We start from the raw sequence: 27280 nt of genomic DNA on the forward strand, positions 1-27280 counted from the left end.
TAAACCCAGTGGGAAAACACATTTTATGAGCTGAAGCACAACAACAGCTCAGTTTTAACAGCATTTTTTATTTCTGCTTATTAACACTTGTAATCCCTCCTTGCACGTTGCTATGACAATCAGGCAACATTAAAACTTCACATTTAGTTATCACAGAGTCACTCTCGCAAAGTGGAGAATTTACCACTGGATTCGCCTATTTCATTCATTGGTTATGAGCCCTGAGTTGCTTTTACAAAAACCTCACATATCCCCCTGACAGAAAAAGATTCAACCTGTAATGAGCTTCTCATATGACACCTAAAATTGATTTTATAATTTTATGTGTGTGCGTGTGTGGAGGGGGTATATATATATATATATATGTATGTGTACATGTGTATGCATATACATATGTGTGTGTATATATATACTGTAACTATATTTGAATATATTTTGTTGGTTCTCATTAATTTTATTTTGAGTTTCCTGATGTATGCATGTTATGTATTACACAAAATTACTCAGTGCTTATTGGAAACTTTAATAAAATTCAAATGGTTCTTCATTTTCATTTCTAGTTACCTTTAAAGAGAAAAGGTACACTACATTTTTATTTGAAGCTAATGTCTCTTTCAGAGGCACAGTATACTATATAAAAGGGAGCAATACAAAACACTGTGTTTTACTGAATCTAAGATAATCAATTATTATTTTAGCAAAAACTAAATAAACCAAGCCTTTTTTTTAGCAAACTGAATCCTGTGGGATCCAGCTGGGTTTGGTCCTGAGTGGAAACCTTTCACTGATTCTGTGTCAGGTTTATTTATTCTTGCTTACCTCTTTTCCTTTTTCACCTTGATCCCCCAGCTCTCCACGCAACCCAGGGATTCCCTTGGTGACAAAAAAATAAATACATATATCAAGTACATATCAATTCACTGTCTGATAAAATGCTCTTTAATTGTGGAATTTATTACTTGCGATGTCTTCTTTCCAAATCACTGAACGGGACAGATTGCTGAACAGACAATCTCAGTGCTAATGTGTCGATATGTTCAGCTATGACATAAAAACAGATGAACTGATTTTAAATGAGCAAATAAATTGACTTACGATGAGACCGGGCCACCCAGGGAGTCCTCCCAGTCCTATGTCTCCCTTTTCGCCCTGAACAACAAAACACAATCTACTGTTGGCTCATACATCATAATTAAATTGGGTGTACACAAAGCCTGAAGTTCTATTTCCATATATCCCACCTTTGGTCCTCCGTCTCCTCTGGTCCCCCTGACTCCAGCCTTCCCTCGTTTCCCCTGAGGACGAGTTTGTCATGTTTTTCAATGAGGCAATCAAAAGCAAGAGGAAACACACATGCACATGCACGCAAGCACGCACACACACACACACACACACACACACACACACACACACACACACACACACACACACACACACACACACAGACACACGAAACAACCTAATATCTTATGTATGAATCAGTTCATGCAGTGACTGTCAGAATGGCTGTTTCTGGCCACTTTCCTCTATTATCCCATGTATACGTGCCACTGCATATACTGTACATGAAAATTCCTGTTTTCAACACTAAACAAAGACTCTTCTCCAGAGTTATAAAAAGTTATAGCATTAGAATTACCAACAGAGACAATGACGATTCATTACGACTGTGGATTTCCTGCTACACTGACTTACATTACTTAAAACTGCATTGCACCCGCAAAAAGCTCTTACCCTCCTGCCAACATGTCCCGTCTTCCCTGGTGCTCCATTCTTGCCATCGTCTCCCTGTTGGGGTAAAACAAAAACTCATCAGCATCTTTAGCATCACCATGGACCAATTCCAAATGCAAAAGGAGATGTTTAGCTCCTGCAGTGTAATTTGTGTGTGGCAAAATCTGTAATCAAATCAATAGAACAAAAATTGAAAAACATTTCCTTCTCAAAACACGAGAGGAAATAATTTAGATAAGAAGTGTCAGTACTTAAAAAAGTAATTAAAGACAAACCATTTTTTGAGCTGTAAACGTATTCATGTAGACTGTTTAGTGAACAATTAAATTCCCTTTTCTGGTAGGGAAATTTAAAACTACTGTAACAGTTATAGTTTGTTTGATGCTCAAGATTTTCACATAGTCTGACATAAATGGCCAAAAAAACCATTTACATGCAAGATTAGTGTAGGGTTGGTTCAGCACCCCGTTTTATTCTTCATAGTGTTAGCAAATCAACTGGGGATGGTACCAAGCTAGCCTAACCTCTCATTGTACTTTGGTTAAATTTCAAATGCATGTAGGAGGTGGGGGCAGCCTTTAATAACATGTTTTCGAAATATGCTTATTTGCTTGGAAATAAATATGAAGCTATAGCCATCAGCCAGTTAGCTTGGCCTAGCATCATGGCTGGAATCAGAGCAGAAACACCTTACCTTCTCCCCTTTCATGCCTTGTTTCCCCTCAGGTCCTGATCTTCCTTGCACTCCCTGCACAGCAATAATAGCTTTTTCTCATTTTGCTGATAACATAACTTTCAGACAAACATTACAAACAACACTGTTTTGGTTAATTCTCAATAATCAATCACTACCAAACAACTAGTATAATAGATCAGCTGCTGAATCCAAAAATGTAATTTCATCATCTGTGCTATGCACATCTGTATACTTACAGGAGTGCCTGTTGGCCCTGGGGGACCCTGGGGTCCCATCTCTCCGGAAGGCCCCTGAAAAAGAAATGGAAGAAGCACAAATACCAATGTTATAGTAGCTAAGAAAAAAGCAGTCTTCAGCAGTTATTCAGACAATCAGACAAAGAGCTGATGTTGTACCTCAAACCCTGGGAGAGCTGGAGGACCTTGGATTCCTGGCACACCATCCTCACCCTGCAGGTAATCAATATTATTGAGGCAGATTTATGGATATTTGCACACAGCTCTACATTGTTTTCAATTGATGTATTCTTCAAGAAGGCACACTCTCATGTAGAACTGCACTGAGGTCATATTGTTGTCATGTTTATTTATAACTGTCATACAGTAGGTACCTGTTCCCCTGATGGGCCTGGAGCTCCTGGCTCTCCCTTCAGTCCCTGTGGCCCCGGTTCCCCTTTAGTTCCCTGATCTCCCTGAGGTCCAACTTGTCCTACTGGACCCTGTCGTGCAAACGTCATAAGAATGCACTTTCAATACAACACAATCACCTTGACAAGTTATTATGTTTTTTTGTTTTGTTTTCATTTGGGCGTAAAGGAGCAATTTGTTTGCCATTGCTACAGCATTAGCATTAACGGCTATTTACTTACCAGTCCTGCCAAGAGCCTCAGCCATCGTTGCATTTACAATACAAGAGGTTATAACACGACCTCTGAGCAGAGTTACTTCTTCAGGGCAGACTGGACACTAAAGTGACTCCTAACGGAAAGTTACGAGACTCGCCAGCCTGGCTGGAGCTAGCCGGTTAGCATGCAAACTTTAGTTGAAAAAAAGAAGTAATATGAATAAAAGCAGCAAAGTTTAACATTGGCGTTGCTTTCCACCACTGGAGACAGCTCTTGGCAGGTAAAAAATTATGTTTGATGCTGAAATTGCAATGTTTCCTCTAGACTGGTAAGTAAACAGCTGTTAATGCTAATGTTGGCTTTGTATCAGTAAACCTAAACAATAGTTCCTTTAAAAACTGATTTTACTTATATTTAATTAAATGAAAATCCGCTTTTTGGATGGGATGCTTGGTGACTTGATTAAACAGCAACTAAATCTTGAACAGTTTTATGCAAAATAATGCTGACAACAGATATACTGTACCACTTCAAACTTCAACTATGCAAAGACAACATTTTTAAATTACTTGCAGTTCCTCAGCTGTTGGTTATCTGTATAGACACAGCTCTGCCTTGAGTTAAATGCTAATGTCAGCATGCTAACATGTTCACAGCAACAATGCTAACATGCTGATGTTATGCAGGTACAATGTCCACCATGTTCAACATCTTAGTTTAACATGTTAGCATGCTAACATTGCTAATGACCACTAAACACAAAGTACAGCTTAGAGGAATATAATTAGCTTTGCATGTATTTGTTTATGAACAAAAGTAATGAACAAACTGAAATTTTGGCCTAACGGTGGCACTAAATGGAAAAATGTTTGCACCAAAGTTTATGGTCATGCATCCAATATTTCTTGAGACATTTCAGTTTGGACCACAGTGGTGGACCGACCAACAGACTGGCATTCAATTATCTAGAGCCATGATGCTAATGAGGCTAAAACCCACCCTTGATCTACCCGATACACTTCCTAATATTTATCTCAATGCTGCGATAACTTTGTTTCATTATCAGGGCTTCAGATGTTAGCAGATGAAAAGACCAGTTGATGTAGTCTAAACTCAACATGCCTTGTGAATTCATTCAGCAGTACTGCACCACTGTAATGACCATTAAAACTTCAATACCACTCTAAATATCTCACTTTCTCTTTTAATCACTTGAAGGTGTAATCCTCCCATGAATACTTAATTTATAATGTTTGCTGTAACAGAACAAAAGGAAACTCATGCTTTTAGTAATACTGACTCCATTAGCTACAACCCAGTCAAATGTGAGCTGTGAGAATAACTTTAGTGCAGCAGATGTAATACTGATTTGAGTATATGGCAAATAAATCAAAAAAAGTGAATAATTTCCTGATACTCAAGGACACTTACAGGTGGTCCCAGCCTCCCTGTGTCTCCTCTGATGCCATGTGCTCCACTTATTCCCTATGAACAAGACAAAGACAGAGCCAAATGGATTTTCCACACGCATGCTTTATACAGTGTTGCATAAAATGTTAAATGGAGTTTACCTGAGGGCCTCCTGACCCGGGAGGTCCAGTAATTCCTGAGAGCCCAGAATCTCCCTGGAGAGATGAATGAAAATCTTTAATTTTGCTCCTTTGACATTTCTTCTAATGTAACTGACTGACAAGCAAAGAACTGAGGGTGATGCTTGTGTAGAAAAAAAGAGGATGTATTAGAAAATACAGTATGTGCCTAGCAGGGCTGGGGTCCTCTCAATGAGGTGATTATTGAGGACAAGCACTTTTATGTTTAGTTGAGTTACTCCTGTGAGGGTAAACCCTAAGATACTGCCTTGTTTTACTTTACACAAGACTGAAACATGCACTGATGTAGAGTAGGTTACAATAACAGAATAACATGGAAACCTGGACAACATGGAAAACATTTCTTTTAAACTGTGGCTGTAACAATACGCAGGATAGATTTGAAAGAAGAAACTGTCATTTTACCCAACATCCAAAGGGGTTCTGACCTGCCTGGCTGCACGCACGGGTGCATTGTTTAACCCAATTCATCTATTCATGTTACTTCATGTCTTTTCAACATACTGTATTACTGTAAAACTGAAAATTTTAAATCAAGTATTTAAAAAATTGTGATTGTGATGATGAGTCGTTCTTGTTACCAGAAATACCATCAGTTCAATATCAATAAAAGCAATTATAAAATATCAAGTATAATTTTTGTCAAAATCATTGTTTTGTTTTGATTTACTTAATTAAACAGTAATTAAGAATTATGAGTGTATGGTAGCAGCTTGTTACGGAATCTTTTTTTTTTTTACCTTATGTCCTTGAGGTCCATTTGGCCCCAGAGGTCCACGAGGGCCCGAGATTCCCTAGAATGAGCACAAACACACCACAGACAAAACTAAAAACAGATGTGTTTGAACATGTGTATATTTCCATAGATGTTTATTCTATAGTTGTTTATTTTTCTGCTGTGGTAAATGAATTTCCCAGTTGTGGGATAAATAAAGTTAATATAATCTAATCTAATTTAATGTGTGGAGACAGGAAGAAAAAATTAGATGGATCAATAAATGTCAATCACAGCTGTGAACTGTTCAGTAAAGGTTCATTTGAAGGCAGCACGTCATCGACATCATCAACACATCCTGTAACAAACTCACCTTTATCCCCACCAGACCTACAGGTCCCACTTCACCCATCAACCCTGGTTCACCCTGTTCAAGAAAATGAATGTGACATCAGGAACAGTTTCTATGGATCAGTCTGATTGGTCAGTTTCATATTCTATTTATACTGATAATTAAGTGACATCTTGGACAGTTTTTCCTCCGCATTTTATTATAGGGGAACTCCAGAAGCCTACAGGAACTCTATTTCTCTCTATTTCTCTATTTCTATTCTATAAATTCTTAAAATTCCTGCTGTCTATCATGACTATTCGGACTTGAGGGGTTTTAAATGGTCACAACAGAGAGAAAACACATTTGTGATCTTTCTATTAAGGCTATAAAACATTAAATAGTTCTTGATTATGCATCTCTTATAGACATATTATACAATCAAAACTTTTAAAGGATAAATACCACAAGTGTCGATCTGTCTCTCAAGTCTTTCCAACTTCCTTACTGTCTCTGTTGCACACAGCCTCCAAAATCCAAAATTTTTGAGAAGTTTGGAGCATGTCTGCGTTTCATTAAAATGTGGCAAAAATACTAAACACACAATTGCCACACATATGTGAGGAGTGAAAATGCTGACCATTAGTCCAATGTGGCCCTTCTCTCCCTTTGGACCCCTTTCTCCATTTTCTCCGAGGGCTCCCCAGGGGCCTGCTCGACCAGACAAACCTAGAGGTCCCACCTCACCCTGTGGACAGGAACCACAGTCTGATCAGAAACTGCAAACATCACCCAGAGAGTCAAACTAACACAATCATCTTGCTTGTAATCAGAGATGTGAACAGGGTGAACTTTAACTTATCCTTTCACCTTCAACAAACCAAAGTAAAGTAGTAGTAATGTTTACCTTCTCCCCTTTGGGACCAGGATCTCCAGCTTCACCAGGATGCCCGAAATCGCCCTGCAGAAAAGGAGTTAACAGAAGTCCAGAGATGCGTAGTTGTCTTTGTAGGAGCCATTTATTTGATTTGTGTGATATTCCTCCGAGCACTAGGAAGTGTATGGTAAGGTCGAGGCTGTCCGCAGAAAATTTAAGCCACAAGGCAGTAAACACAGGTGTTGCTCCTTGTGAAGGGGCAAACAGTTTCTGACTGTTCTATGACAACTTCGTGGCTGCTTTTTGTTTAACTTGTTTTACGAATCTTGTTGGAAGTCCAGGACATTTCAGATTACGGACACAAGAAAAATAAACACTTCATGATACAAAGTATTGGTAAGGACTGGATATCATTATTCCAAGGAAACGTTTCAACAAGAAGAGTTTCAGTGAGCAGTCGTTAGCGTACACCGTACTTTAGCGCCAACTGAAGCTCCATTTGATCTACTTTGTTCCTGTACATTGCCACATCTTGGTGTTTGGGTCCTTTTGCTTTTAATTGTCATGGGGGTTTTTTTGTTTGTTTTTATCCTTAATCCAAGGTTCGGCCTTTAGGCGTGCACCACATTTTACTGTTTTTCAAGACAGCCTTTTACATTCAACAAGGAACTGAAAAATGAGCACTTTAGCACACACACTACAAGCTTTGCCACTTGACAACACGACAAGATAATCAGTACATATTGTAAGCCAGAAGCATAGTTTTTTGTTACATAATCTGATAAGATGATTTGTTATATAATCACCATCTGACAAGAGGAGCAACTCGAGTTAAGCACTGCCACCAATGCATCATCAGAAAAATGTAAGTTCACAGCTTACTATCTGTAACAGTGGTTTAATGCTTTTCAAAGTGTTCTTATACCTCTTTGACAGAGCACCTGAAATCTTTTAGACATTATAAGCTGATAACAATCTAATTCTACCAATAAACAAAACACAAACAAACACATCTGATCACCATCACACATTTTGTTTGTGTGACGTTATAAAGTAAACATGGTGGAGCTGATGGTGATCTGATGAGGTCCATAAATTCTTCACTGAATTGGAAAATCACCTCCTGTGAAGCTGCTCTGTCATTTATGAGACAGCAGCTCAACATGTGTGTCAACATCTGTAATCATTCACAGTGAAGATGATCTTTGCGTAAACAGCTGTAACAAATGTAACTGCACCTACCTCTTTACCCGCTGGTCCAGGTGGTCCCTGTAGCCCTTTTGGGCCCTCAAGTCCTCTATCTCCTGGGAGCCCTGGAGGACCAGGTTTCCCGCAGGACCCTATGTCCCCCTGTCAAGCACGACAACTTTATTGACACAGGTTTTTCTGTGAGAGTACACAGCTGGCTTTATGAGGCTGCCGACTGTTCCTCAACATTAAACAAAGTCTGCTTGACTTCATGTTGCATGAAACAGTTGCACTTTGTACAACTGTTTTTTAAATTTTTTTTTTAAGTTGCTTGTGGTGTGTGCAAACAGTGATGCAAACACTCAGGACTGGTGCAGCTGGAGTCACTGACCTGGTCTCCTTTCTGTCCAGGTGGCCCTTCGATTCCCGTTTGGCCAGGGAGACCCTGGGGAGATCAAAACAATCATCAACTGTCAATGAAAAGTTTTCTGTGGTACTAGTACACAAGTAAATTTAGATGCAAAAACTGGTGATGTTGATCCAAAAACCATCATGTTACGGCATCTAACTGTGTAAAGGTGACAGGGACTTTACAGTCATCATATTTACTCTCATTTCTCTGTTGTCAGTGTCACTTTTCTCTCAAAATTCAACAGAAATATAGACGAAGCTTCTCCAGAAGAGCTGCATGTAAAATCCAGAGTGGATTTAAGATTTTATTGATCACATGCATGGCTTATGTTTGAGAAGCAGCTCATTGCAGGCCACAAAATGTTAAACTCTTTATTACTTATGATGCTTGTTTGGACAGGATTAGATGGCGATAGATCACAGGTTTATCTTAATTTATCTTTTTAATGGAGCACTAGAAAAAAAAAAAAAAAAGATTTTGAAGTTAGATAAATGAAAAAATAGCTTTCTTTGCTTCATTATGAAACTTTACCGACCTGTTGTCCATCTTGTCCTGTGTGGCCAGCATCACCAGGTGAACCAGGTAAGCCCTGGAGATTATAGTATCACACATAAAACATACATTTATACAGACATAAATATCATAATAAAACACTCATATTACATAACTCTTATATGTACTGTTGTTTACCTTAGGTCCTCTTTCCCCTGCTGCTCCTAATAACCCATCAGCACCCTGTGGGCCCTGAGGAGATCCAACAAACATGCTGTTAAACAACTTTTTTATGTGTTTAGTTTTTAGAATGTGACAGATGTTTAGCTTCAGCGGGTTGTTTATTTCCAGATGACAAGCGACATAAAGAAAAACAGCAGTCGATGGTAGGTACCCACTCACTGGGATTCCTGCTGGCCCCTGTGGCCCCTGAGATCCTGGGGGCCCTATACTTCCCCTGGGTCCGGGTTTTCCAATTGCCCCATCGGCACCTGGAACACCTGGAGGGCCCTAAATATCACAGAACAGCTGTTAGATCAATATTCAAACCTTTGTGTCAAAAGAATATCACAATAATCTAATCTGCAATTTTAATGTAACAATGTTTGAAAGACATTTTTGAGTCTGCTGAGAACAAGTTCAAGAATCACCCAGTGAAACCTCTGTCATCTGTTGCAAATTTGTATCTGTTGTTGTTTTAGCCTGTCATTGTTGTAAAGTTTATTAATAACATTCAGTCAGCTGTGACTCACATCAGCTACAGACGCATCAGAGATCCAAGTCAGCACACATGCACAACAAATACATACACATGCTGTTCTGTTTTTATGAATCAGTGGTGCACATCAACAAGTACAGATGGCTGACAGTTTCCTAATTTTTGCGATGATTAGTTCATTGACTGTGATAATCAATGAACAGCAATTGTCAGCATGTGTTGTAGGGACCTCACTGATAGAAAATCAATGACATCACCTTCTTTCATTCAATTTCAGAGCAGTGCACTGAGTTTAATGATGGAGTGAATTCTTCCACAATAAAAATGATGCCATTCTGTTAAATTTGACCTTATTCATGATTGATGATTGCCACTGATACTGACGTTATGCAATTTTGCTGCGACTCAGCAATTCTACTCAAAGGCATCTTCATGAATATGTTAAGTCTGATTTGTTGAGGAGAGAATATACACAACCTTGAATAGTATAGTTTTTATGTGCAGCTTGTGGCAGGTTTCGTCCTCTGGACAGACAGACAGCACCTGCACAACTGCTTGTGATGTTTGACACCAAACTTGAACTTTACTGCTTGATAATTACAGACACACCACCCTGCTGCGCACATCCTCTCTCTTCATGATGTATTTCACTTAAATACAAACGCAAATTATTAAAAATATTCCTAAAAATACAGATCAACAAACTTCACTATGAAATGTAACTCACTGCTGGGCCTTGTATCCCTTTGGGTCCTTCATCTCCAGGACGGCCCTGTGATTAAAAACATGAGTTCCACTTAAGACACTGGTTGATTAAGAAACAGAGAAGTGAAACACATGGTCTGTTAGTTCCGAAGGTTTCCCAACAAATCTAACTATTTCTGCCCAAGGAACTACCGTTGTCCACGATACAGATTTAGATCTGTAAATCTGTGATGCTCTTTGGCGTGTTTTTGATAACTGGGCTTTTGTTGGAACTTCATTAGAAAGACAGAAAGAAAATGTACATGTGAACATTGGTAACATACAAATACATGTATGATATTGTACATTACATTATGCTGTGCTAGTTTTACAAACTGGATTTCCTTATGGACAATAGCCCTGTTCAGACCTGGCTTTAACATGCGTCTTCAATGATCTGATCACAAGTGGTCAGCTCTAAGTTCGTCAAATCACACCTTGCTTTAAATTGCATTTCGAGTGTTTGTGTTTGTGTCAATGTGTTTGTGTTTGTAAGCGAGAGAGAGAGGGAGAGAGAGAGAGAGAGGCACAGAGGGGTTGAACAAATCAGCACACTGTGCACAGCTCAAAAATAATACAAAGTTTTGCCATTTCAAATAGTGAAATATTTTCAGAGTGATCGGACCAGATCACCACAGACAGGTTTTAATACCAGGTCTGAACAGGGCCAGTGAGTTTAAATTATTAAAATCCACCAGCATCACAGTTTAAATCCATCAACAAGACGTGATGGAAGCAAAATATCAGCATCTCTTTGATTTACAAACTCTTTTATTAAAGGCTTCTCTCACCTGAGGTCCCCGGAGTCCCTTCTCTCCAGGAGGACCTGGCAGACCCTGAAAAAGAAAAACAGACAAGGCAAGTCAGAACATGCTAATCCCACCCATGGCTCAGACTTCTGCCTGAGCACTGAGAGAGGAAATAAGATAAAGCAGATCTGATCTTTTTTGTGTAAAACTGATATAATTTATATTCTTGTCTCTCAACTGCAGTATGAACTCCACCTGTCAAAACAGTTCGTATTGTTGGTCAAAGACAACAATGATGGTAAGGGAAATAACACAATAATAAACATAACACACGATAAAAATTACAGTGGCAGAATGTATGATTGCAGTGCTTCTTTTTGTTCATGGTGAGCACGTTTTAGGAGCGAGATGGATTGAATCTTATCAAAATAAATAACTTATTCATATTGTTTTATGCTGTTCAGATACATTTTATACCATACACTATTCACTTTATATGTAGGCTACCTGTACTCTCTGTAACACATGCAGGTTAAGATTAGATGTACCCTGTGGGGTTTTCTTGTAAACAAACACAGTGAGGCCTGATTGCTGCAGTTTGATAAAGTATGACAGATGGGGACGGGGAAAGTGGGCGTCCTTGTCTTTTAGCGACATGTAGTGTGAGGTTATCTGTTTGCTGATGCATTAAGTGCCTTAATCCAGTCACTATATTATTCTCTAGGGCTAAACTTTAAAAATGTGCTGAACATAACCTTCCAGCTAAGTATGTCAAATGCCTTTATCTGCACTGAGGGATAGTTTTACTGCTGGTTGCTTCGTGAGCTACAGTGTGTACAGTGGATAGTAGGAAACAATCTGTGAGTTTTAACTAATTCATCCCCTTGATGAATTGTTGTTGTTGTTCTTTAAACACTCTTTCATGACTGCATTTGCTATTACTTCACTCCTGCTGCTACCTGCAAAGAAAGTTAGAAAACTTACCTGAACTAATAACAAAAACAAAGTTTTTAATGAATTGTGAATCCTGAACAATTATTTTATCTCAAGGACGGTGAGGACTGTATTGTCACACGGTTAAGAGAAAATCGGAGGTTTAAAGCTTTCACTTTTTGGCAAACACTGATCCCCACTGGCTCTGTCTACTCTCTGTCTTATTACATTTTCTTTTATTCCCTCTGAGAATAAAGTATAGACATGATATTTCAAAAAACCTTTGCAGTAAAACACAGAACCTGACTCAGGCTGTACATGTCTTCCTTTTGTTGACAGCATTATTTGCTAGAGTGTGGCTGTCAGTGCTTCCAGTGAAGTGAACACGAAAGCGTCCAGTTTACCAGCGTATTTAGTGTTCAAGCCAGCAGCTGATGAATCCACCTCCTTGGTACTGAATGATTTCACTCTATGTCACATTGATGGATTTCACTACAGCAGTGAGCAACCATGTGAGTGAGGAGAGTGTGTGGCCAATGACACTGCAAGGAGGACTGTGGGGAAGAAGTGAACTTCAGAAAACAGTCTGACTTCCATTACTGAAACTAACCCCTTCCATGCAAGAGGGACTTTCTTATTCCCAGATCTAACCAACCAAAAGACAGGAAGAATGATTTATAGGGTGCAGAAACTTTGATGAGTTTCAAGAGGAAAGTTTGACCTTTCAGCCTCAACCAAGACTTCAAAACAGATCAGAAGACTCAGAGGGAAAAACATCAGTTCACACAATTTGTCTAATTATGGAAACAACAACAAAACAAAGCTTCATTTAAGTTTCTGCTGTTTCTGTCTGTGGATACAGTAGATGCTAGCACAGAGGCTCGTATGTGTTTACTTGTGTTACTCCTGTGTGTTCATGGACATTTACACTCAATGAGCACTTTATTAGAAACACCTGTACACCTGTTTGGTCATGCAGTTATCCAATCAGCCAATCGTAAAGTGCAATGCAATAATTGTTGGTGCCAGACAGGCTGGTTTGAGTATTTCTGAAACTGCTGATCTCCTGAGATTTTTCCAAAAAACAGCCTCTAGCGTTTTTTACTAAGAATGGTGAGAAAAACAAAAACATCCAGTGAGCGGCAGCTCTGCGTATGGAAACACCTTGTTGATGAGAGAGGTCAGAGGAAAATGACCAGACTAGTTGGAGCTGACAGAACTATGGTAACTCGTATTACAACTCTTTACAACTGTGGTGAACAGAAAAGCTTCTCAGAATCAACAACAAGCTTGAGGTGGATGAGCTACAACAGCAGAAGACCATGTCAGCCTCTCAGCCAAGAACAAAGATCTGAGGCTGCAGGGGGCACAGGTTCACCAAAACTGGACAGTTAAAGTTAAAAGTGTAGAATGGTCTGATGAATTTGGATTTCTGCTTCAAAACTTATGACCACAGTTTACACATACTGTACAGTGGAACTGGGCTGTTACATGTGGAGGGAACTTCTTTATCATTGAGGATCTCTCCTGGCGCTCTCCTCATGCAGGACAACAGTGAAACTCAGTTATTTGTCCTCCATCAGCTGAACGTGTCACGTCACTCTGCCATTAGTTTTGCCAGCAGTGCCCCCGACAAAATCAATCACTGTGTCCTGTTCGCTTCCATAAACCTGCAGTCCCTGCACACCAGCTGCACACTTCACTGGTTTATACAACAAAAACCCTCCTTGGCGTGACCCCATCATCGCCGCTGTCTTAATCAAATCCTCTCAACAATACTCAGTCGTTCTCTCATATAGTCCTAACAGTTACCAGGGGTCCATGGATAGAAAATAAAAAAACTAAACTTGACTGTACACTTACGGCAGGTCCTGGCTTCCCGACAGGCCCAGATAAACCTCGTAAACCTGGCTCACCCTGGTGGAGAAGAAAAGAAGAGATTATTAGTCTGACTTTTCTTGTCACAGTTAATGTTGTAGTGTTTGCAAACATAGAGATTTTAACAACTCAAGTACATATGAAAAACGTCTGCACTTTGTCAGCAAACGTAAGCAAAAATATCTGAATATCATCTCTAATAAACTTTTTAGCATCTTTTACTGTTGTCATGAGGCTTTAACATCGCAGACAGGTGAGACAAAGATGACCATACCCTTTCTCCCATGAAACCTGGAGGCCCACGCATGCCCACGTTCCCCTGGATACCCTGATGGGAGGGGGAACAACAGACGGAAGAACTGAATTATCAATTAATGTCATAAATCCAGCACCACACAACAGCTACCAGAGGGACGGCCCTGGATAGCTGTTATTAGCTTGTTCTACATCTTGATAATTTTGTCAAGGCTCCATAATCAGTGCTTTCCAGTGCCAAGTCTTATTGTGCAACAATATGTTATACTGTACATGTACTGTATATCCTGCGTACAGTGTATGTGCTATGAAAAGGTAGTGCAGGTGCATTCCTTGTATCTGCCCGGCTGAAAAATCACTTACATACATGCCTAATGGGCCCTGAGGTCCCTCCATGCCTGGTTTCCCTGTGAAACCCTGAGAAAACACACACACACAAAACACACACACAAAACACACATCTATGTAAGATAAAATTGACAAAATACACACACACACACACACACACACACACACACACACACACACACACACACACACACACACACACACAACCAGTATCTGTGCACCTGTGGACTCACCATCTCTCCTGGGGGTCCTGGTAAGCCTGGAGGTCCTGTCTTCCCTGGTGGCCCCTATCAGACGAAAACACTCCATCACCAAAGGGCCAAAGTACAAATCAATGTTTATCTACCTAGCCAATCAGATTTGCAGGACTGCACAGATATGTATGGCAACATTGTAACAGTGAAACACACAGTGAAAATAAGGATTTTTCTATATTTAAAGAAATCTGAAATCTTTTGAAAAAATGCTTGTTGGCTGTCTGACCACACGTTAAATTAGAAGATTGATGTTCCTGACGTTTTAACTGACTAAGTCTGATGTGTCCTTTGTTTTTCATCTTTGAACAAAACATTGTTATCTGTGGGTTGCCATATTTGCATACACTGTACATAAAGACAGATGTAGCCTCTGTGACATCACCCACATGTTTCTGAAGAGTGGGCTCAGAGTGGGCTGCTCTGCTGTCGTCATCATGCTGTCAATCATGCATAACTTAAAGCCTTAATAAAATTGAAACGGGTGAGTTATCAGTTTTCATGAAGGAGCAAATTAGCCACAGAGACTAAAACCGTATTTTGTACCAGGCTGTAAACATGTTTATTTCTGCTGTAAAGTTGGGCATTTTAACATGGGAGTCTATGAGGACTGAATCACTGATGGAGCCAGCCTCAATTGGCCATTCAACAAACTGCTTTCTGGCACTTCGGTGTCGGCTTCATTTTTCAGCCGCTTGCATATTTACAGTCAACCCAGCTGCTATTTCTCGAGCTATACACATCAATGGAGCTGTTCATCTCCAAATTTCCTGCCTGGCTGCCACAACTCTGAAGAAGTCAGTTTCAAGTCCTCTGTCCTTCAGATGACAAAGCCGCAGAGTGACAACTTGGCATACCAGAGAACCTGGTGGACCATCTGCTCCTCTCTCCCCAGCAATCCCTTGAAAACCCTGGAAAAGTGACAGTAATAAAAGACAAATGTAGTGAAAAGGGACAGAGAGGAATGAAAAAACATAATGAGAATTGCAAAGCTGCCTAAAAATACCAAATGCAAATGTGAAACAAACTGCCATTTATATCTTGCAAATAACAGATGTGCAGTGAACAGTTACATTTTTGGTTTTTAGACGAGTTGATTCAGAATTTCACTAATAGTCGCTTAATCTACCATTTAATTGCTTCTTGGTCGTTCATTTAATGGAACTCATGAAGCTACTGCCTAAATGTCATTATGGTTAATGTATCGGTAATTAAGAATTTAGATTAACACTCTTTAACAGGCTGTATTTGTCTTTAATTAATAATAATGTGGTGACTGTAAATTTGGTAATACAAAACTTGTTCGTCAGCAGCAGTACATTTAGATGAATAAATCCAGTAGGATTAAAAGTTTTAACAAAAACTGTTGAACACAAAATATTTGTTCTGTGGCTCTTTTTTATGGTTTTGACTCTTTAGTTTCAACTTTTGGACAAAAACACATGTAGGTGCAATGTTGAGGTGACCAAATACTTTTAGTCATTGAGTATGTGTATACTATTATACAGTATGTGTAGGCATATGTGTGATATATACACACATGCACACTCAGCCGTTTAGTCAACACACCTGATCTGTTTAACTAGCTGGTAGCAGGTTCTGTTGTGTCCTTTTAAAATCTGTTTTTGGCAGCGTTCGTTGAGTTTCCTGCTCACAAATATATAAAATCCTCCATAATTTGAACCTGGGATATCTTGTAAAGCTGTAATAATGTGTTTGTATTCAGCTGAACCCTGAAGCTGAGGGCAAAGAGCCAAAAAACGCAGAGGTGCAGGGATGATGTCATAAACTGAACGCTGAGGTCTTACCGTCAGTCCTTTACTGCCGTCGCTGCCAGCTGCACCTGAGGGACCCTGAAACAGAGAGAAAATACCAGAGATGCAATTTTTCCCAGCAGCAGAGGTCATGTAAGGAATGAATGTATAAACTCAGGACATGAATATTCAGTCTCTTAATCCATTTCATTTAAACTTTTATCATTGTTATAACACACAAAAACATGGCGATACTGATTATGAAGATGGAAACTCTCAATAATGTACTGTAATGCAATATGTCAGAATTAGACAAATCTTCCAGCCAAGTAAAACTCTGTCTCTCATTATTGGATAAAATGCAGTGATGAATAAATGAGTCGGGGAAACAACATGAACTCTACTGTAGATGTACAACAGCTCATCACAGTACTGTACAAAGACTGCCTCCTACTGTCTGAACCAACAATTACTTCAGAGGAGTAACCTCAACTCAACTTGGGAGAAGGTTTGACATTTTTAGGGCATTTTCATCGTGGTAGTGTTTCAGTATGTCACTCTTCAAAACCATCACCCAACAGCCATCTAATCTTGTATTCAGAGAAGAATTTTTTAAAGTGTGTGACTATGTGCAGTGAAATGTCTGTTGCGTCTGTAGTCATCACTCTACAAAGTCCTCTTTCCTCTAAAAGTCAAAGCTGGGAATCAAACCAGGTGACAAAGACTGTGTGGAATAAGTCCACGTTTATTGGAAATAATTCACAAAATAATAAACACTGGTACACTGGCAGAAAGTAAAGACAACACACAAACACAACATTTATAGGTGATGGGATTGAAATATGATAGAGAATGGGAACCTGTGTACCAGGCTTTCCTTCTGCTCCCTCTGGTCCAGGTGGCCCCAGCAAACCCTGGGAGGAATCAACCAAAAACACACACAGACACAAAAGACACACACATGCAAACTGTTCATCCTGTAAACCTCTTTTTTTTTTGACTACTTTCAAAATATGACTTTTTTTTTTTCAAATAGAAACAAAGTGAGCAATTAAGAATGAATCAGTTTAGCCTCTGCAGGCCAGTATGGCAGGTGAGTTTACTTTCTATCTAGAAATCTGCTTCATGATTATGACTAGAAATAAAAGAGCATCTCATACTACAAATGTATATGTAAAAAGAAAGTTTTGTTAAAACTACTTCATAAATTCAACAATTTAACTAAACTTTAGTTCTCATATTTGTAATACCAGTATTCAGATTCTGTCTGACCTGCGTTTCAAACATATGACCATGAGCTACAGAGAGTTTCATCTTGAATACACTATGAATCATTTCTGACAGTGAGCAAGTTTACCGATGGGCCTGGCTGGCCAGTGTGGCCCCTCTGTCCAGTCCGACCCTGGAGAGAAGAAAAGAGAGAAGACATTAGCATTAAGTAACTGAATACAAAGCAACTCACATTGTAAGTTTCTTAAGCTGATGATGTGCGGTGCAGTTTCTGTGTGCTACCTCTAATATGGCATTTTTTAAAAATTGTTTCTTGCTGTCTTTTTCTGTTTTTACTCTAGAGACAGAAACAGTATATCCATATTTTTTTTTCAGTTCATGTTTGCCTCTGGGATGGCAGTGTGTTGAACCCTATGAGCTAAAAGGAGTCTTATACCTTGTTCCCTCTGGGTCCTGGTTTGCCGTTACGTCCATCTGGTCCCCTGTTCCCCTTCAAGGAGGTTTAGATGTTAGTGTTTGTTGCTGAGCATCAGTATGACAATTATATAAAAAAGCATGACTTTGCTTTCTTGTTCTTAAAATGGGTGAAATTGTGTAGAAAGGGTGAAGCAGAAATGACAGACGATTCATTTATGACAACTTTAGACAAATGGAGCAGAGTGTGGGTTACTACTCTTGTGTAACATAGTCACATCAGCAAAGTCAGCTTTGCAAACAAACATATTTATGAAGGAAGACTCCCTGAGGTCAAAAAAGGTGAATAATCAGGTTGCTGTTTTAAAGTGGTAAATTTTACACATCAAGTTCAAATTACTCATCATGGTTAGTGGTAATGTCTTCTGCAGCTCTGAAGGAAACAATAACCCTGATGATGTCATTGGACATGGAGACTACAAACTAACGGAAAGTAGGATTATGGGAAATGTAGGATCCACTCATTATTGGCGCTCCCACACTAAAGGAAAACCTCTGAATATCTCCAGCTCCTCAGCATCAATTCTGTTTTAATCTGTATCTTGTAAGACTAAGGTGCAGTATTTTAAGAGACAATCATCCTTCACCCACACTGAGTTCACTGTAAACTTAAAGGGCAGGAAGGCAGGAATCTTTAACCCCTAAAAATGAATGACTCACTTCAGGAGAGACTTCATCATCCACACATTGCTAAGAACACTCAGTTATTAGTGAAGATGTAAATTGCGGCTTAATCGCTCGGTTTTAAAAACATTTAAACAATCAAGACTTTACATTGTGTGTCAAAGATAGACAAACAAACTAGCTGTAGTTATTTCTTTTACAATGGATCAGACATTTAGCAGAAGGCTGAGAGTGAATCTAAAACATTATTTCACAGTATTCATTGTGACTCATGCTCCACATGCTCCAAGAAAAATACTTCAACACTTTTAGACTTTTTAAACACTTTATCTTTCTGTGGAATGACCAAGTGTAGAAACAAGAATGTGGATTGTTAAATGCATGTGTATTAGGCCATTGGAAGCTCTAATGTTACACAGTTAAATCTGGTGTTAAATCTGGATCAACATATGAAGTCATCTGACATTTCACGGTGTTGGACGCACAAATCATCACTGACCTTTAACCCACGACTGCCCTGTTTTCCCTGAGGACCAGTTTCTCCATTTGTGCCCTGAACGAAAAAATATAAAATCAGTCAAGCTTATCTCGTTTTTTCACCTTCACCACACGCTTCTTTCTCCTGCTTAAAACAGCATGTAATACAATAATGCTCTGCAAACACAGTGGGTTAATAACATGGTAATGGAAAGGATTTTATTTGTTGCCAGTATAGATCTGAAACAAGTGGTGTGTTATCTGAAAACAGGACTGTAGGTGGATCTTATTTTAAAAATACTTACACATAGAATATTTACGAATAACCACAGTGCTGTAAAGTGTACCTCAGTGCCTTTGGGGCCAGGCTGGCCCTTGTTCCCTGGGAAACCTTGGAAGCCGGTGGGGCCCCTCTCTCCCTGAGGACCCTTAATGCCTTCTGCCCCCTTAATACCCTAAGAGAAAAACAGAGAGACTTTCTAAGGGGCAGAGACCTTTCTGAATCATGTGTCAATGTTAACGAATAGTTTGACATTTTGGTAAATACACTTATTCACTTTCTTTAAGTCTGTTTCGTGCTGATTAAAGAAAACTCAAGATATATCAAGCTCATTAATGAGTTTTAAAGGTGCTGGTAGTCGGATTTTGTTAGATTTGGACAGAGCCTGGCTAGTTGTTTCCCCCTGTTACCAGTCTCTGTGCTGAGCTACGCTAACCAGTCCCCAGTTGCTGCTTTACATTTAGCGTACATGACATGAATGGTGTTGATAAATGTAACTCTCAAAGAGAAAGTCAATAATCATATCCCTCAAAGTGTTGAGCTATTCATTTAAGCAGCTCATTCTCTTCATTCAGTGTTATCAAACAGAAAAATTGCTGTGTCCTACCTTGTTGCCTTTAGGTCCCACATCCCCCTTGTCCCCATCTGGTCCCCTGTTACCCTGTAAAGAAGGAAATGATCAAAAGCAGGTTCAGCCAATAATGTTTAGCAGTGAATATGTTTGTAATCTATACTGGGCACCTACCGTTACCCCGGGAAAACCTGCAGGACCTTGTAGCCCTGGAGTGCCCTGTAAACAAAGCCAAAAGCTCTTGAATATATGTTTTAAAACTTGAAAACGAGATCAGATTAATTAAGCATTACATACTATGTAAGCAAATTTATAAACCATTCACTACAATACCTACTATATAGTAGGATAGATATAGGGTGAAATGACTAGTAAAAATGGAATTTATTTTGTATGTGCGTCAATTTGAAAACTTTAATCTGCTGGAGAGTTATTGTGGTGAAGCTCAGCAGACACTGAAGAAGTGAGTTCAGTGTCACAGAATCATGTCATGATCCACTGAGACCTTACATCCAGGAGATGGCACTGTGAGGCTGCAGCAAAACGTCCACCAACAGAGTGCTTGTAGAGATCAATGTGAAAATATATTATGCTGTACAGTGAGGTACATCTACTGTGGTAACAAAAGTTATGGGACCAGATACAAAACCTTGCACACAACTGGTACTAAATCTAATATTCACATCTGCTTGTGACCTTCTTACATATATCTATATGTAATATATGTCTGTTCATACATGCAGATGCAAGAAAACAGACACAATCTATTTGAACTAATAACACACAAATCATTGTATTGATCTTGTCTGCATTGAAAACATCATTCAAACATTCACAGTGTAGGTTGGCAGTTAACGGCATTAACAAGTCGAACCAATGAAACAAGATTGGAGGTGTGGGTTTGAGCTATTTTCATTTATAAAAACACTCAAACATTTTGAGCTGCTGAATTGTTGATTTACATAAACCTGGAGAGAGTTACCAAGTGATAATTTACATATTCATCAGTTCACAGTTAGACAAACTGTGTGGAAAAGGAGTTCTGTGGCTACTCTCCGTAGAATTGGAGGCCAAGCTAAGATAACTCCAAAGACACAACGCAGATGATCAGTGAGGTAGAAAAGAATATCCTGTAGAAAACAATGGTTAAAATTGAATGTGCTGTGTATGCATGCAAATCCACCTGGGTCACAGAAGAGCCAGACTTTTTTGACTGTCTTTGTGTAACCTTATCACTGATATCATTTGTTTATAGATTAGTCTCTTTTTTTCTACAAATACAAATGTTTTTTACACATGTACAAATTTGAATTTCTCATGCAGATTCATAGGTTTAGGTTTAGAAAGGTTGATTTAAATCTACAAACTTTACAAGTTCAAAATCTTTTTGACTCTAATTTGAGGCCATACATCAAGGGGAAAATGAAATCTCTGCTTTATCGAGGTATCTTACAGGCTGATGTTAGGGTGGATGTCCACCAGTTGAGGCTTAGTAGAAGTTGGGTGATGCAGCAGGATAATGACCCTAAACATCAAAGTAAATCTACTATAGAATGACTTCAAACACAGAAAATCCACCTGTAGGAGCGCAGTCAGAGTCCTGACCTTAATCCAGGAGAGATGCTGTGGAATGAACTGAAGAGAGCCGCTCGCACCAGACATCCTGAGAATATGTCCGAGCTGAAGCAGCTCTATAAGGAAGAATCCTCCTGAACATTGTGCACGTCTGATCAGCTACTAAAGAGCTTGTTTGAGGTTATTGGGGGAAAAGGAAGTTCAAACAGTTATTAAATCCAAGGCTTCACTTGGTTTTTCCACCAGCTGCGTGAATGTTTAATGGATGTGTTGAATGAGAACGCTAAAAATTGTTTATGTGTTATTAGCTTAAGCACTTTAATTTTGTTTACACTTGTGGTTTAGATGAAGATCAGATAAAATTTCAGCTCGGCTAAGACTTTACTTGTGGTCGTGGGTGATGCAGCGTGTGACCAGTGTGCATGCAGAGACTCAGGCTGTTTAGAGGGGGAGAATGTAACCCACTACAACCTACAATTCACAGATGTCCCCTAAACACCTCACTAGCTAGTTGTATGGGAAAACGCTGCATTTTATGATCAATTACTAAAGGAAACCAGGTTATTCACACTGTTTTCTTGCCACTTTAGTGTGAACCTGCAAGTGTAATATTGTTATGATGTAATACCCTGGTGAACATGTTCAAGTGTAACTCACCATGGGCCCCTCAAAGCCGGGTTCCCCCCGGGCACCCATGGGTCCCACAGGCCCCTGGTAAGAAAACAAAAGACAAACAAACAGGAAAGCAGTGATAAGATACTGTATCTTCTGATTTTAAATGATCAGGCCTTGTTGATACACTACTGTTGGCTCCTCATTATGCACAAGATTGAAATGTTTGCTGTTCAGTTCCAGTTCCACCATTAAATCCACTGTGCACCAAAAGAAAACAAAAAAAAGAAAAAAATGAAACAAAATAACGTGATGAGAACAAACTTACAGGATGTCCTTTAGGGCCGGGGAAACCGATCAGTCCTAAATGTCCCTGTTAAGATACACAGTTTGACTTAAACCCCCTGCACAAGTTTATGAAGCAGCACCGCAAAGAGTCACAAGTCTCCATCAACACTCTCATCTTGAACTGTACTCACTTGAGGCCCTCTGAGTCCAGGGGGTCCAATCTGTCCCTCTAAACCTGGAGGCCCCTAATGGGAAGAAAAAGAAGGCAACACATTTCAATGTCAAACATAGTCTCTAAAAAAAACTTGCAGCATAATTATGATAAAAACAAAATATATACCTGTGGGCCTTTGTGACCAACACTTCCAGCAGGTCCCATGTCCCCCTGAAAGAAATTTTATCTGACATGTAAATTTTATAAACAAGAGAAATTTCCTGAAATCTAAGCTTGATTTTGTTTGAGATCTATAAAACTTCAAACTCATACCATCATTTAGTCAGCAAGTCACTATCTGCCTGTTTCCATCAAACATTTCTTGATCAACAGAAAATGAATCAACAATTTTGATGATGCATCTATCCACTCATTAATGTCACTCATCAAGCAGAAATGTCATATAGTCTCTGGTTCCAGCTTCTGAAATATTACAATTTGCTGCTTTTCTCTATTTGATGTCATTGTGAACTGAATATTTCTGGGTTTGGGACTGTTGCTTACACAAAACAGCTCATTTGAAGACATCTGCTAGGGCTCTGGGAACTTGTGATGAGCAATTTTCAATATATAAAAGAAAATTACAGTTTAATGAAAAATAATTTAACTGAAAAAAAGACAGAGCTAGGTGAAAACATTTTTCACCTCCAGAGTTATAACTACAGACCATCTCACAATGGGATCACACCGCCTGTGATGCCAATCAGCATGTTGACACTCTCATGAGCACTCAGTACTTTTTACTAGTACTAGTAATTAACTTAGTACTCATGAGTCAGACCAAACTCTGGCTTCATTTTGATCTTAACTACAAAGCTGTAAAGTTTCCTTAATGTATCTTGTACAGTTGTGACGCTATTGTGGTGACATCTGTCCACAGACATTCAAACATCTGCCTCAAAAGACCTCAAAACCTCCTCTGTGGTAGTTCTTGCTACAGTGGATGTCTCAAGGACCACATTTTCCCATGATGACACACACACACACACACACACACACACACACACACAAATACTCACGATAATACCAGTCATGCTGTCGCTGGTAATAAATACTTGTAGTCTAATCTTACCCTCGAGCCATTAACTCCTTGAGCGCCAACACCTCCTGTAACACCTGGTGCTCCCTGTGACACGCACACAAAAAAATATTAGGTATATATCTATAACTGACACCAGTCAAATATTTTATCACCGTATCCTTCTGTCTTCTTACCGTTGGCCCTGGCAGACCTGGGGGGCCATCTAGTCCGCTCTCCCCCTAGTAACAGCAAGAAAGTAACAGTGTCAATGATGCACTGTCCTCAATGTCCAGAAGTTCATATTTACAGTTCAGAATCTTGCATGATTAAAACTGTATGATAAATTTAAGATACACTGTTGCCCATAAAGTTGGAATAATTTAGTTTTCAGACACAATCTTCTGTTTATTCCTATTTAAATGCATCAGTAATCACTTTTGACCAGGTGCAATGATTACATTATGTGTCCCAATTACCCAGGTGAAATGAAATAAATCACACTGTCACAGTCATTTCATGGAAAGAGGTAAAAAATATTTTATTCCAACTTTATGAGCAACAGTGTATAAGTCAGTCTTAACCTTCATTCACATAATTGACACAAAATGCTACAGCGGCAAAGAACGCACAAAATGTCAATTTTTTAAAAATGATGTATGTATATATTAATGTTAACGGTGTAGACCTCCTCTTTCCCAAAGCTGCTGGGATAGACTCAAGCCATGGACAGGTGTATGTCTAATACATTTCCCCAATTTACTAATGCTGCAAAATCCATGTCTTCTCAGGCCAACTGATGATGTTGTGGGTCATCCCTGATTGTGTAAAGTGCAAAGTTACAAGAGTTCAGATCAACAATCGGACAGCACATGACTCACATCAGGACCACAGGGCCCCTCTAGCCCGTGGCCACCTCTGACCCCTTGAGACCCCTGCAGAGAAGATAAAAATAAAGATGTATTCAATATATCATTAAAATACATAGAAAACACTGTATTCAAAGTGAGGATCAATGATACAGACTGGTCACAGAATCTGTGCTGGGAGATTCTCATTTGATGCCATGTAGAATCAAAATAAACCAGAGAATAGACTGAAGAGAAAATGAAAGTCACCGCCTCACGACTTAGAACTCAAAGCTCGAAGAAGGACTCATTTGGGGTTAAAACAGACTTAGAAGCAAATGTTTTTTTTTTTCTCATAAAAGCTGATTGCTTTTTTCCTCTTATTTTACACCAGTTAGACGTGTAAGAAATGTATTACACAGAGACAGCTTCACTGTCATCCTTATTGTGTTAAACTGTGCTGATATCCATTTGTACATACATTTTGCTTCTTAATATACAGTATAAGTGGCTTTATGTCACAGATAAAGGAAAAATGAGCCACCTATTTTCTTCACAAAGGTTATGAACATAATGTGAAATTCCTGGTTTGTTACATATATAAAAAGATGCTGTAACAGTGGAGACACTCACTGGTAGTCCGACAAGACCAGGTGGGCCAGGTAAACCAGTTGAGCCCTATACAAAGACAGAAGAGTATGTGATCATTACAACATATTCTATTGTTCAAAAAGAAATATCATCATATCAAGAGATGCAGGCAGTACAGTCCGTCTGTTTTAAAGCAATCCACATCTTCATTCTTCACGAAAGCCACAAAGGACCAGAGGTCTTTCATTAATGTTGTGTACCGCTGTGTATCAATAACATTGGTGCCAATTCAAATTCTAATTTAAACGGTGGATAACAAATAAATGCATCAGAGTACCTTCTCACCAGGTTCACCAATGTCCCCTCTTGGACCCTTGAGGCCGATGAGACCCTGGGGAGGTCGAGAAAAAATTATTGACTACAGTGTATTTTTTTTTTTTTACAACAATCAATTTTTCATTAGTGACACCTTTTAAACATTTTCCATTCCTGAGAATAGATTTTATGCTACAAGTACCTTATCAAATATAGATTTAAAGTGGCTATAATCAATGTTTTTGTATGTGAGGTGGCTCATAGTGCGAAAATGATCAGTTCTTCAGATTGTCATCAGATCGTATCTCTCAGATCTTTTTTCCCTCACTCTCACTGCTTTCATAGCAAAAAACTTCTTAAAAAAACTGTTAAATACACTATCTGCTCAGCACTGAATGGCAGACTTGTCAAAGTTAGCAACTAGCTTTTACCTTTTAGCTTTAATAAACAAATAACTAGCTAAGGAACCAGATTTTTGCCTCAAAAGGTGGTGGAGAGCAAAACCAGAGCTGTAAGGACAATGAATATTTGACTGAAATTTACCAGTTAGCCAGAAACACTAACTCCAAATGAAACCTAATGTTGCTCAGTTGATAACGGTTTGCTGACAAGCTTGTCATAAAAAAAGACAAACTTGTCATATTAACTAAAAAGATGGCGTCAGTGTTGTCTGTTGCTCTGCTGCCCCACAGTGGCCAAAAAAATTATTAATTTATTTATTCATTTTTATTTTTTAGTTAAGCAAAGTTATTGTTCGGCTGCTTGTGTGATGACAACAGTTAACAGAAGATTAGATTCTTTAATAAAATGAAAATGGGGTTAAATAAAATATAATATTCATAATATTTCCCAAATTATTTCTCAAAGGCTCGAGTATCAAAAAACCTCAAATGAAACTGAGCATTAATTAGACCAAACAGTTGGATCTGGATTTGACAAAATGTTAGCTGAACAAAATACTCCTAAACAAACAATGTCGTCAAAAATATATGTGCTAAATAAATGGTCAATGGTTAAAAAAAGAAAGAGAGTATTAGAGTAAAAGAGAAAAGAGAAAGATAGTATTTATGAGTTTTTGCTCAAACTGTATGCAGTACAACAATGTGTTCTTCACTCCACACATGTTTAATTTCACAAACAGTAAATCAAAAGTTTAAATGGTGCTGACTTCTCCTTACAAAAGCAGCTGTGCAGTTTTATTCCTCACCTCATCACCCTTTTCCCCTTTAGACCCTCGTTCTCCCCTGTATCCCCAGGGGCCCTGATGTCAATTACAGACAAGATGGAAAGATTTAAACAGGTGAAAAAACAAACACATATTTAACCAACTGTAACACACTCATCCTAGACTAGCAGTGTTTACTATAGAGAATGTGCCCACCTGTGATCCAGGAGCACCAGGTGACCCAGGCTGACCGTCTTCTCCATTCTCACCATCTCTCCCTGGGGCCCCGGCTCGTCCTGGAGGACCCCTGGGACCCTGCTCCCCCTGTCAGGCAACATAAATCATCAGAGGTAGAGCCACTGTGGATACTGACTGCTTCTCTATCAGCCTGTGCGTCAGCATTTACAGGAAACCAACAAAGTAAAACAAAAAATGAAAATAATGAACCAGAAAAAGAGTGAAATA

The 27280-nt window shown here is 39.1% G+C and overlaps 1 protein-coding gene across 1 annotated transcript in view; it reads right to left on the minus strand.

The window, feature by feature from the left end:
• The window catches only part of LOC111650151 (uncharacterized), a 69544-nt gene that overhangs the window by 10189 nt on the left and 32075 nt on the right, over positions 1–27280 (minus strand). The window contains exons 11-55 of the mRNA XM_087172242.1: positions 27032–27139; positions 26858–26911; positions 25673–25726; positions 25378–25422; positions 24778–24831; positions 24094–24138; positions 23951–24004; positions 23005–23049; positions 22856–22909; positions 22705–22749; positions 22422–22475; positions 20364–20408; positions 20226–20279; positions 19686–19793; positions 19361–19414; positions 18200–18253; positions 17891–17935; positions 17394–17447; positions 16588–16632; positions 15637–15690; positions 14759–14812; positions 14541–14594; positions 14197–14250; positions 13908–13961; positions 11154–11198; positions 10346–10390; positions 9303–9410; positions 9099–9152; positions 8944–8997; positions 8388–8441; positions 8051–8158; positions 6839–6892; positions 6572–6679; positions 5974–6027; positions 5626–5679; positions 4847–4900; positions 4707–4760; positions 3042–3149; positions 2827–2880; positions 2668–2721; positions 2429–2482; positions 1735–1788; positions 1242–1295; positions 1096–1149; positions 820–873 (exon numbers count right to left, since the gene is read on the minus strand). Coding sequence (XP_087028368.1) covers positions 820–873; positions 1096–1149; positions 1242–1295; positions 1735–1788; positions 2429–2482; positions 2668–2721; positions 2827–2880; positions 3042–3149; positions 4707–4760; positions 4847–4900; positions 5626–5679; positions 5974–6027; positions 6572–6679; positions 6839–6892; positions 8051–8158; positions 8388–8441; positions 8944–8997; positions 9099–9152; positions 9303–9410; positions 10346–10390; positions 11154–11198; positions 13908–13961; positions 14197–14250; positions 14541–14594; positions 14759–14812; positions 15637–15690; positions 16588–16632; positions 17394–17447; positions 17891–17935; positions 18200–18253; positions 19361–19414; positions 19686–19793; positions 20226–20279; positions 20364–20408; positions 22422–22475; positions 22705–22749; positions 22856–22909; positions 23005–23049; positions 23951–24004; positions 24094–24138; positions 24778–24831; positions 25378–25422; positions 25673–25726; positions 26858–26911; positions 27032–27139 — 2673 coding nt within the window. The remainder of the gene's footprint in view (positions 1–819; positions 874–1095; positions 1150–1241; positions 1296–1734; positions 1789–2428; positions 2483–2667; positions 2722–2826; positions 2881–3041; positions 3150–4706; positions 4761–4846; positions 4901–5625; positions 5680–5973; positions 6028–6571; positions 6680–6838; positions 6893–8050; positions 8159–8387; positions 8442–8943; positions 8998–9098; positions 9153–9302; positions 9411–10345; positions 10391–11153; positions 11199–13907; positions 13962–14196; positions 14251–14540; positions 14595–14758; positions 14813–15636; positions 15691–16587; positions 16633–17393; positions 17448–17890; positions 17936–18199; positions 18254–19360; positions 19415–19685; positions 19794–20225; positions 20280–20363; positions 20409–22421; positions 22476–22704; positions 22750–22855; positions 22910–23004; positions 23050–23950; positions 24005–24093; positions 24139–24777; positions 24832–25377; positions 25423–25672; positions 25727–26857; positions 26912–27031; positions 27140–27280) is intronic.

Source organism: Seriola lalandi, unplaced genomic scaffold (genome assembly GCF_002814215.2).
Source record: "Seriola lalandi dorsalis isolate HSWRI2012SDOR001 ecotype SW California unplaced genomic scaffold, Sedor1 jcf7180002052129, whole genome shotgun sequence".
Lineage (NCBI taxonomy): Eukaryota > Metazoa > Chordata > Actinopteri > Carangiformes > Carangidae > Seriola > Seriola lalandi.